This window comes from Chaetura pelagica, unplaced genomic scaffold, assembly GCF_000747805.2.
Source record: "Chaetura pelagica isolate M959 unplaced genomic scaffold, ChaPel_1.0 scaffold37, whole genome shotgun sequence".
NCBI lineage: Eukaryota > Metazoa > Chordata > Aves > Apodiformes > Apodidae > Chaetura > Chaetura pelagica.
Genome location: NW_009954567.1, coordinates 6,198,785 through 6,210,009, shown reverse-complemented (window position 1 = coordinate 6,210,009; position 11,225 = coordinate 6,198,785). Strand labels below are relative to the sequence as shown.

The following is an 11,225-nucleotide window of genomic DNA, read 5'->3' as shown; positions in this document are numbered from 1 at the left end:
GTCGGCGGAGTCCTTCACCCTGGAGTACTGCCGGAAGCACTCGCCCGAAGGAGAGGGTCTCAGGTCAGTGCCGCGCTCTCGGTGGGGTCAGGCAGCTGCTGAGGAGCTGCCAAGGGGCCTTCAGCCTCCCGAGGAGGGAGTCTGCTTCTGCCTGCTGGGGAGCTTACAGGACAGACGCTCATCTGTGAGATCAGGCCGAGGCATGAAAACGCTTCCTTTTTATTCCGTTTAACTGGGCGATCCCTTTCCTTTGGGGTGCAACCCCTGGAGATGTTGCGCTGCCTGCAATCAGCCAGGAGGTGCAGGGCTGTGCTGGCCAGGGAAGCAGTCACTGCCCTGGGCAGGCAACCAAGCTCCAGGGAAAGAAGCAGGATGGAGGCACTTGGCCTAGTTTGCTTTGTGGCAAACAAGACAAGAGCCAGCTCGGGGCAAATTATTCTCTACTGAGGATGATACGGGTGACCTGGTCATGTTGGCTACCTATCTGCACTCTCTGGATGTGTGGGCAGATCCCTCCCAAAGCACATCTGAGTGCTGCACAACCCTGGGGACATGCCTCAGAGGTCACAAAGAACCCAAAGAGAAGCTTTGAAATCAAGGGCAATGTCTGCTTATACCAGGCTCTCTCTGGCTTCTCCTAAACTATGTGTCTGTGCTGTGTAAAGGAGAGAGGGTGGGGATGGAGGTACCAGTGAGCAGGGAAATCATGCACTGGGTTGAAGTACAGGGAAACCTATGTGGTGTTCTGTATGTCCTTGGGGCTTGGGTTTGGTTGGTTTATTTTTAAATCAATGACAGCAATATTCCAGCAAAATACAGTTACAGAGGTCTGAGAAGCTTCGGGAGATGGGGAGTGACTTGCTATATGGAACCCTGTGGAAGAACCTCAGCCCAGCTGAGATAGTCTGTCCTTACCTCCCAGGAGCCTGATCAGGGTCTTCACCCAGGGGCTATTTCACATGGGTTTCATGTAGATGTGCTAGAGAGAGCAGACCTCCACCCCTTACAATCAAAATTAGTGAAGGGGATTAAAGGGTTCACAGGTTTCTAGTAGACAAGTAGGTTAGTGAAATCATATGCACCTTGCTCCTTACAAAAGTAGGCTAAATATTAAAAAAAAAACCCAAAACCAAACAACCAAATAACAACACTTCTGCAGGGTTGGAAGACCTGTTTTTTTCCATCAAATACCAGTGTGCTGTGTTAACAAAATCAAGGAGAGGTCTTAACCACCTGTCTGGCCTCTCAGAGGACAGCCATGACCTGCTCTGTTTCATACATATTTCATGAGGCCATCAGGTCCCTGCAAACCTGTCAAAGTTGTTGGTCAGGGATATGAAGCTGCTCCCAAAATCTCTGCTGTGTGTTTACCCTCAAATTTCTTTGCTGTTAGCTGGAGTTTACTCTTTTTCTCCTGAAAAAACTGAACCATAAAATATGCTGGTTTTTTGTAATCTGTAAGCGAGGTGTTGATAACACCAAGCACTACTTGTGTGGTGATAAATGGCAAAAAGCTGCCAGAACAGACCCATTCTCTTTTTCAAGTGAGCTTGTGCAAAATATAACGTGTTTATAATTATACTGGGTCACATTTGACTTTTTGGCCTCCCTGTGGGTAGAAGCTGGGCCTGTACTGGGGCAAGTGTGAAAAATTCCCACAGGACAAAATACTGATTTTTCTCAGAATTGCTACAGTTTAAACTTCTGTATTTTTACAGTGTCAAGATCATATTTTACCACTTATTTTCCCTCAAAGCAATGACCCTCTTTCCTTTTCAAAAACAAGCTCCTTGAGATTGACCTCAAGATCTTCTATAACAGCACATGATGTTTTAGTGACAGAGGTGGGGTTTTTTTTAATTTTTGCATTTAAAAAAAAAAATAAATAAAGGGCCCACTGGTACATGAAGCATGCTGCCTGTATTTCTCCCATCCAGGACACCCAAGGGGCTAGTTAGTACTATGTATGTAGCTGATATTGTGGGAAGAACTACCTTCTGGAAGTATGTAAGGGAGCTTGACATTCCTGTATGTGGTACTTATGTCAGGTAGAATGAAACTGTCTTCATGCACAGCTAGGAGCATTTATGCCTGGAAATACTGTAGTTTCTTCTGGTTGCTTTCCTTGAAAGATTGGAGTTTGTCCTTCACAGGTTTCCTGAGTGAGTCGTCCTGGGCATTAGCCAGACATGGAATCCTTAGAGAGATGGCCTGTGCTTCTCATGCTTGCAGCAGCCCCATGGCTGAGTGATTTCCTAGCCCCTGGGTGGGAGTTCCAATGAGTTTCTTGGCGACCCTGGAAAGTTCATACAACTGTCACTGGGGGCACAGTGGGAAAATAGAAGTGGGAGAAGGACATCCAAGAGAAGTCCTGGAGAAAGCAGTGTGGTCCCATCCCACAAGGCTGCTTTTGCACATATAATTCTGGGACCTCATCCAAGACAAGGGACACTGCTGAGAGAGCAGGCATGGAGAAATACCCCCATAGAGCATCTAGAGCCCTTTGTGGAGCCCCTGATCTGGGCTGGCCTTTAGTATGTCAAAGAATCACAGGATGGTTGAGTTTGGTCCATCTGGTCCAAGCCTACTGTTTAAGCAGGGCCACCTAGAGCCAGTTGCCCAGGCAGCTTTTGAATATCTCCAAGGAAGTCCTTGGAGCAGTCCAACTTCCCCAGGGAGAGAATTTTAAGAACATCTGGAAACAAATTCTCATTGAAAGTTTCATACTAAATGTCATTTTAAATAACTATATTTTCCCTTTGGGTTAGGTCTCCTGGTCAGCTTGCCACCTGAGGGATATCATTTCATATACAACCATCTTAAATCTTCTGCAAGAACGAGTCTCTGGCCTGCTGCTGTGGTTCCAAAACTCCTTTCTGTGTTGATTCTGTTTCCAGAATCTTTATGAGTCTTTAAAATTTTCTCTCAGCTTCCAGAGCTCTGCTATTTTCTCAGCGTTCAGCCTCTTTGTGTTGAGAAGTCAATGTAGGTGTGGGTGGAAGATGGAAAACTGTGAGAAATGCAGTCCAGGGATTAGGTGTGTGGGCTGTTCAGATGGAAACCGTGTATCACATCATGAGAAATCTGTAAGACTCAAGGAGACAGAGATGAGTACCGTGCGCAGTGAGACGGTGGAAGTGGAAGGTGCTGAGTGTCAGCAGCTCTGCCCGCGCAAGGCCAGCACTGCTGGGGACTGAGATTTTGTGTCTACCCACAGAGCAGGTCTAACGCTGGAAAAAGGAGAGCAAACCTCCCTGGTGTTGCACTGCTCACATGACTTTCCTGCCAGCTCAGGAAACAAGGTGTGGAAAATGGAGACTCTTCCACCCCTCTGGCTGTGCTGAGCTTGCCATCTGAGATAGCAGCAAGACCATTACAGGTGTTGCTTTGGTGATCTAACCCCTGGAGAGCCAGAGCTGGGACAGAGTGAGGTGAAAGGAAGTATGCAGCACAGCTGAGAGAAAACTCAGAGCTATTTATTCTTTATTTTTAGTTTTAAGAGATTTTTTCCACCTGTGCTTCTACAGGTACCTTGCAAAGCTTACATACTTTCAGCTCTAACTCTGCATTGGTGCTACCAGCACAGGTCTGGAGGTGCTGTTTCAGTGGGGTCTTGGCGGTGGAGATGACAATTATGGCACTGGGGGCGTTCTGAATCACTGCAAAGTGTATCATTTGCTGGGTTCATGCAGTATTAAAAAATATCCTCTAGATGTTGTTTCCCTGAAATTAATCAGATGAGAGAAACATTTATCAAAGCGTAGCATCACATTTCCCTAAAGCCAGGAAAATCACAACTTTAGCAAACAACTGTTACTGTAATATTCCATGGCAATTTAAAGGTGAAGAAACATGTAACTCCTTTCTGTTCTACTTTGAATAACATGTACCTGAAATTTGGAGATGGCATTTGGAGACTTAGAGATTCCTCTTATAAAGAGAAGGTGTAAGAGGAGATACTTCAAATATTTAACTTCAAATATTTCTTGAATTTCTATGCACTCAATTTTGTATCACAATTCCAAGACATTGTGGGAACACTGCTAATATTATAACACTTAGGCTAAAGGCTAGAATGCTTCATTTGTTGATGTTAACATTATTACATTTCCAATAATCTGTGAAGTGGACAGGTGTCTTTGAAGTAGAAAACAGCTGACATAGAAAATGTTGTAGGTGGATTTCTCTTCTTTTCTGAACAAAATAATGTGGTTCATACTTTAGGTGACCTTGAGGAAGATCTAGCTGCAATTATTTTTACAAGGACTTGAAAATTAGTCAGGCTTTTCCCCCAACATAGTCAGGGTGCATTTTCCCTTCCCTTCTCCTGTGCATGACCTGTATCCTGTAAGGTAAATAGTAATCATAGCTTCTCCTCATCCTCACTTTTTTATCACTGATTGCAGGGTCAACTCAAAGCATGACAAACAACAGTGATTGCTAGTGAGCCCTCAGTATTCCCTTTCTCCCTTCACTCTATCCTTCAAACAGAAAGAGAGGTGATAGCAACATCTATTTCTTCTTTGCATGCAGCCTCATGTGATCTCAGAGATGGCTGAGATTGTTGAAAATTAAATTCCTTCTTGTTGGCATATTCTGTTTCATTAGTTGGCAGCAGTGGTTCTGTTTTTTAAGCCTTAATCATAGCTAAAATTGATGGGCTCATATCCTTAGGCAGCTTAAAACTGACTAAAATAGATTACCAAGCAGACAATGCTTTACAAAATCTGATCACTGTTTTACTGACCATATCTGCTTAAAGTGCAGGGATTTCTGTTTCACTATTAAAACTGAAATGAGACATGCTATTGCGCTCAGATTTAAACATGCCACTGGATTTGATTTGGAGAATTCTGCATTTGAAAGAGGCCCAAGTCTAAGCTATGATGGCTGACCTTATTCTGCAATTGGCTGGACTCAAACTTTCCTCTGAACACCTGAGATCCAGGGTCCAGAATATGAGCACCCCAGGTCTACTCTTTACACCAGAATGTCCCTGTCCACTTGGATTTAGGAACAATTTTGTCTTTTATTAACTAACCATCAGTTAAATACTTCATGGCAAAAAAAATCTCTGTCTTTGGAAGGACACTGACTTACATGGCATTTTCCAGAACAGAGAATAAAGTGCCATATACAGGGCATAACTGTGCTTGGGATACATTAGCCTAAACGTTGCCACAAACAGCTTCTGATGATCATCTTAGTGTACCCTCCCTTCAAGTCACTTGTGACTGCTGGCTCAAAACTTCTTCCTAGTGGTCTGTGCTCCAGATTTGCACCGAAAATGTAAGAATGGGGCTTTTAAGGAACAGATTGGGCAAGACTTGTCTAGGAAGTGTGAATGAATTTCTTCAAAGCTTAGGTGCCCACTTCTTTTCCCATGCTTCTGCTTTCAACATTATATTCCTTTTTCTCACCTTTTTTATGTTTGCCTCCTTGTTAAGTTCCCACCTTGTATTTTAATTCCATTCCTCTTTTTTTTTTCTCTTGTCTCCTATACTTGAAAGTGCCTTTTTCCTCTTTCAAGTCTAAAGATCTCAGGTTGTCATTGGGAAATTAATCAGTTTCCACCACTTCCCTGAACCCTTCAGTGAGAACAGACCAGCCTGCCTTGCTGCAGGACTGTCGTGGTCAGGGGCTTGGTTAGTCACGACTGTGAGGCAAGCTGTAGGATTGCTACCTCGTTTCACCAGAATTAGTGTAACACATACCCCAAAGGTAGCAGGGCTCTGCACTGATCACGCAAGAGCCCCAAACACTCTGAAGTCCTTTCAAAGTGGGAAACAAACGAACAAACAAACAAAAACCCCAGGAGCACCCAATGCTCTTTCTCAGTGTTTTCAATCACTTTTATTGGCAGCTGTCAGTAAAAAGAAAAAAAAAAACAAAACAACAAAAACTTGCTACAAACCAATAAGGAAGAAGCATCAGTCTTGCCCCAGAATGCCATCCTCCTAGGTGCAAAGCTCTGTGTTGTGTTTGCAGGAATTTGGTGTGCGTAGGGCTGTGGGATTTTACTTTCGTGTGATAAATGTAGCAGAGGCAGGGAAAAATCCTAATGGATGAGCACTGATTATTCTTCAGATTATACTGCTCTCTGGTGGGACATATGCGGAAAAACAGTCACTACAAATGGACAGCAATTGTTTGTTCTGACTGCTGATTTACCTGCCTTACTTCCTCTGAGGCCACAATAATTAGTGCTGGAAAAGGTAATTTCTTTAATCTATTTCCTCAGAGAGACATTACCAGGAGGAGGGAGACCACTCTGGGCTGCAGTCTCAAACCCGGGGTGGAAGGGCAAGGTCCTTGCATGCTCTCCAAAAGCACGTCTCCTGTTTGTGACTTGGCTGAGAGAGCAGAGCAGGACTCTTACCTCCAGCCCTTTCTGACACCACAGAGGTTATTGTCTTTCAGTGCAGAGAACAGGGAGGTTATCTCGAAAGACCTGCATTACACTTTAAAATTTAAATACCTTGAAAATCCCTAGAAGCATTTCTGGGATAAAATTATCAAACTTATACAGATAAACAGTCTTTACCTGCAGGCATACAATGTGGTGGGTATGTACTGTGTGACTCTGCCATTATCATAAAAGGCAAAAATGAGGAAAATCAGGATTCAGTGTATGAGAATTTGTTAAACCAATCTTTCGTACTCTTGACAACATATAGAATTAAATTGGCATCTTTCTAGCCATCCAAAGTACTTTCACTGACACTTCAAAGTGCCTGTGAAGCAGATTGAGTGGGTGCTGACTCTCACTTCCCTGCAGTGTGTCAAGGCAGCAGCAGTAGAAGATGTGAGGGCTGGAGCTTTTGAGGCACCACAAAGGGGAGACATAGTCAAAGCAGGGCATGGTACAACGGTAGTTCCCCTGCTGCTGCCTCTTGCAAAACCAGCCTGTTAGAGTGCACAGCACCGTGAGGGAGACAGAGCCAAGTCTCAGCTGATGAGCAATTTGTGAGCAAGAGGTTTGTGGTAGGAGGTGCATGGCTTCTGTGCAGCCTCAGAGAAGGGTATCCACTCTTTTGGATCGGTACAAACATCAGCAATGCATTCACTGTCATGCAACTGAATTAATCTTCAGAATCTTGTTCAGCTTGTCATGCAGCCTTTTTACAGGAGGCGGATGAGAATTTGATTATGTGCTGCTTGTATTTTATGTGGAGACTTATGCTGCAAAAATGAACATGAAGTGAGCCTTACACTCAAGGACTGTGCTAAATTAAAAGGTGGTACCAGGGACAAAGGCCTGCCAATTTGCCAAATGAAGCAAGGAGAATTCCTCAAATAAATTCCTGAACCTCCTACAGTTGTTTGCTTGAAGTGTTCACCTTTCTGATTCTCTTTGGTACCTGTTCTTTCAGCAGTCAACAATACTGTTAGGTGACTTAGCTATTTGCATAAAATATTCTGTCCTGGTTTGGTTATCTGGATACATTTTAATGTATAAAAATCTTTAAAATTTTCAGATCTTTTGCTGTTATAAAGAGACCTGAACTGAAAGTATCCCTGGAGCCCAATGTGAACTATTTTTTCTACTTGAGAGCTGTCAACCCCTTTGGGACGAGTGAGCAAAGTGAAGCAGCTCTCATTTCAACTAAAGGTAAATCATGATTGGGATAGAGAGGCAAAGCAGACAAATATGCTGTTTTTGTCTGGGAATCATAATGGAACTTTCTGATATGGGAGTAACCATGTTATTAAGATGAAAGGTACTGTATTTTATCTGATTAAAATTAGTGCAGTCAGGGACTTCTTCTCTTGAACTGGGTAGATTTATGTCAATGTTGAACTGAAGAGACCTCAGAAGCAAAACAAGTTCTGTCAGAGATATGTATTTATTAAATATTCTCAGGGACTTCAGTTTGCTTGAGTTTGGCAATGCCGGTAAAAGGTGCCATAATCTTTAAAAAATACCCCACAATTAAAACCTTATGGACTTGGGGCTTCAGGAATGAGGAAGCATGCAAAGCAGCTTGGAAAACATAATGGATGGTGGAAACTTTAAGGTTTCCAGATAAATAGTGTTAAATCGTGTGTTTCTTCCAAACCAGCCTCAACTTTCAAATTTGCTATTTTGAAAAAGCAATTGATTGAAAATTATTCAACCTTCTTGACTACTGAAGACCTCTTTATCACCCAGCTACATTTCTGAATTACAGACTGTGACCCCAGCTGGATGCAGCTTGGGAGAGTCCTTGCATTTGCACCCACTTTTCTGCCCCTCCTACCTGCCAGCTGACACAACTCTGTCCAGCTAAGATGGCAGTAATTTTTGCTTAACATTGTTTGATTTGTCTCATGTTAACCTCGCCAGCCTCTCAGAACTGGTGTTTCTCTGTTGTGAATTGTACCAGGGACTCGATTTCACCTGCTGAGTGACACAGCCCACCCCGCTTTGCAGATCTCCTCCAATGCAACAATGATCTGTCTGCCAGAGAAAGCCAAATTCACTGGGTGAGTAGCAGCATGATGAGCATGACCACACTGCAGGGTTCAGGATGGGATCCTCACTCTCTTAATTTTGCCTGTAGAGAGCTTTCACATGGCACTAGCTGCTTTTGTAGAACTAAATCATTTCAGTCAGGTAGGCCCTGGATGTTGTGGATTGACCCCCCTGCAGTTCAAGCACTGCAGTGTCTCAGTGAAGCCAGTAGGAGCATGGATGTAGCTGCTGAGAGGAGTCACCCTGAGGACCCTCCTGAAAGTTAAAGGCAATGGTACCTCCTGGGACTGCTGTGTTTGCCTCAGTCCACAGTCACGGCTTAATCCTTCAGAGCACTTCAGTCACAAAGCAGCTTGTTGCTGCCCCAGGGAGGCCAGATTCGTGGGATTACTCTTGAAAATATTGTAGGTAGAAGTAATCCATCCTTTCACTTTGCTCCTCTACTGAGGGTGTTGTTGGTAACATATTCTAAAGCATCCGTGGCTTTGGAGAAATAGGAAGTGCTCCTGGGGTACATTAGAATGGTTGTACCAGGTTAGCAGTGTTCATCACAAACCCATCCATCATGTGGGGGTTTTTAACACACTGACATAGGTCCTATCACAAGCAGAGGTCCACTTCTCTAAGTTTTGCCACACTGTTACGACTTCTTAAAAGGTAATGACGTATTACTGATTTAAACACTTTTTTTTTTTTTTAACTGTTACAGCTGAATGCACACAAAATGTTTGTCACTGTGCCTGCTTAAATCAACCATGCTCTCTAGTTAGTAAAAGCCTGCTAAGTTTGAGGTCTTTTTTTGTCTCCAACTTCACCTTTTTCACCTTTTTTTACCTTCATATACTTGTGTCTAATGTTGCATAGTTTTTAGTCCTCAAGATGAGTTCCTCTCAGTGCAAAAGTGAAATTATTCTCTGTGACAGCATTCAAATATTTAATAAAACCCTGCACTTAGAAGAACAGAATGCAATCCATTAGTAATTTTAAGTGCAGCTGCATGATGTAAGAAATATCACCATGTGCTTGATCTACCACCACACTCACTTTACTGTACACCTCTTCCACAAACAGGTTTCCTTCAGTCTTGGGTGAACTGCTGCCTGCTCGGGGGTGTCATTACTGGGAAATTGTTGTCTCTGGCTGCAAAAGCTACAGGATTGGGATTTCCTACGAGACAACATCACGGAGCAGTGTTCTGGGGCTGACTGATACCTCCTGGTGCATGCGGTGTTGCCCTACACAAACGAGGTAAAGCTGAGTCAGTCTGGGAAGTTACTTCCCCCTCAGGTAAATACAGCTGGCCAGCTTCAAGAATCATGAGAGCAGAAAGGATCTGTCTGCTTTCTTTCTGCAAACTTGAGTAACAAGAAAAGGACAACTACAAAGGAACTTTAGACCTCTTAACTGAAAACTCTTATAAAGCGTATTAAAAATAAAATAATTCTCAATTTAATCTGCCATTCACCCAGCCAGTGAATAAAACTTTAAAAACTCCTTTGCCACTATTTTGTCACTCCAAGTTCATGTCCTGAACTGCTTCACAAAATCCCAGGAAGTATTTATTTTCCTAAGAGCAGGTTTTTTTAGATTAAGCCTCCATAGGGAATGCCTGCTCCTTCCTTGTCCTGCCACTGTGGCAGGGCTGGCAGGCAGCTGGCCAGGGCTGGATGTTTGGAAGTTTGTAAGACATAACTCTATTACTCCAGTGTAAAGGTGCTGTTGGTCTAAACAAATGTGCTTTCTTAGTGTGAAATTATATAGATGCATGAACATAACTACCTAAATAGAACATCTGAGATACCAAGGATTTTGCCAAAGCAGAACTCATGCTTAAATCCCCACAAAGACATGTAGTAAGAAAGATATAGCTGAATAGAATAATAATTATATCATGTGGTAAGATATGATAAAAGCAAGTCTGCTTCTATGCTGAAAGCCTAAAGATGCCGATCGGAAGGGCTCATCAGCGTGCCAGGCAGGGCTCTCCAGCATGCCACAGTTGCTTGGCTTGTGTACTGAGCGTGATGCAGTTGCCATGTGTCACACTGCTGCACGCAGCCACCTGTTCGTAGCTGGCAAGAGAGCAGTAGGTTATTTCTGGTAAACTGCCATGAGGAGTCTCACTGTGTTCTGGCTTCCTTTTTCCCCTAGCTTTCTTTACAGATTCCTTCACACCGGTGTGATGAGCGACGTCCATGTGACAGAACACCCGGCCAGGATTGGCATTCTGTTGGATTACAGCGGGGGCAGACTGTTGTTCTTCAATGCAGAGAGAGGACTGTTGCTGTTTGCCGTCAGGCACAGATTCACTGATGCTGCTCACCCAGCCTTTGCCCTGGAGAAGTCTGGAGTGCTTACCCTGCGCACAGGCATGGAGCCGCCCGAGTTCGTGAGGCACAGCTATTCCCCCGCCTCCCGCTCCCAGGGAAACTGACAATTACACTGTCAGGGGACAGGGAGTGGAAAGGGAGTGCCAGGGAGGGATGTCTAGTCATCACCGATGAATGCCACACACACAGCTCTCTCCCACATCATCAGTAATTGTAGTTCTTGCTCAGCCACATGATCACACAGAGCCTAGAGAGGTAGAGTGTGCATCTAGTGATATACACAGGAGTACTTTTGAAGGTGAAAAGAGTTTTGTTAGATATGAACATCAAAAGGTGGGGGAAATGTATTTCCCTGTGAAAATACTGACAGTGATAGTTGTCTTTTTGAAGGTGATGATGAACCTTTGCATAAAATAAATGCATCTCTCACTGCAAGATAT

At 43.7% G+C, this 11,225-nt stretch overlaps 1 protein-coding gene across 1 annotated transcript in view; it reads left to right on the top strand.

The window, feature by feature from the left end:
- The window catches only part of CMYA5 (cardiomyopathy associated 5), a 45,772-nt gene extending 34,883 nt beyond the window's left edge, over nucleotides 1–10,889 (top strand). The window contains 5 exon segments of the mRNA XM_010005421.1: nucleotides 1–63; nucleotides 7,479–7,612; nucleotides 8,367–8,466; nucleotides 9,527–9,703; nucleotides 10,607–10,889. The exon segment at nucleotides 1–63 is cut by the window's left edge and continues 3 nt beyond it. Coding sequence (XP_010003723.1) covers nucleotides 1–63; nucleotides 7,479–7,612; nucleotides 8,367–8,466; nucleotides 9,527–9,703; nucleotides 10,607–10,889 — 757 coding nt within the window.
- Nucleotides 10,890–11,225: the final 336 nt, after the last annotated feature.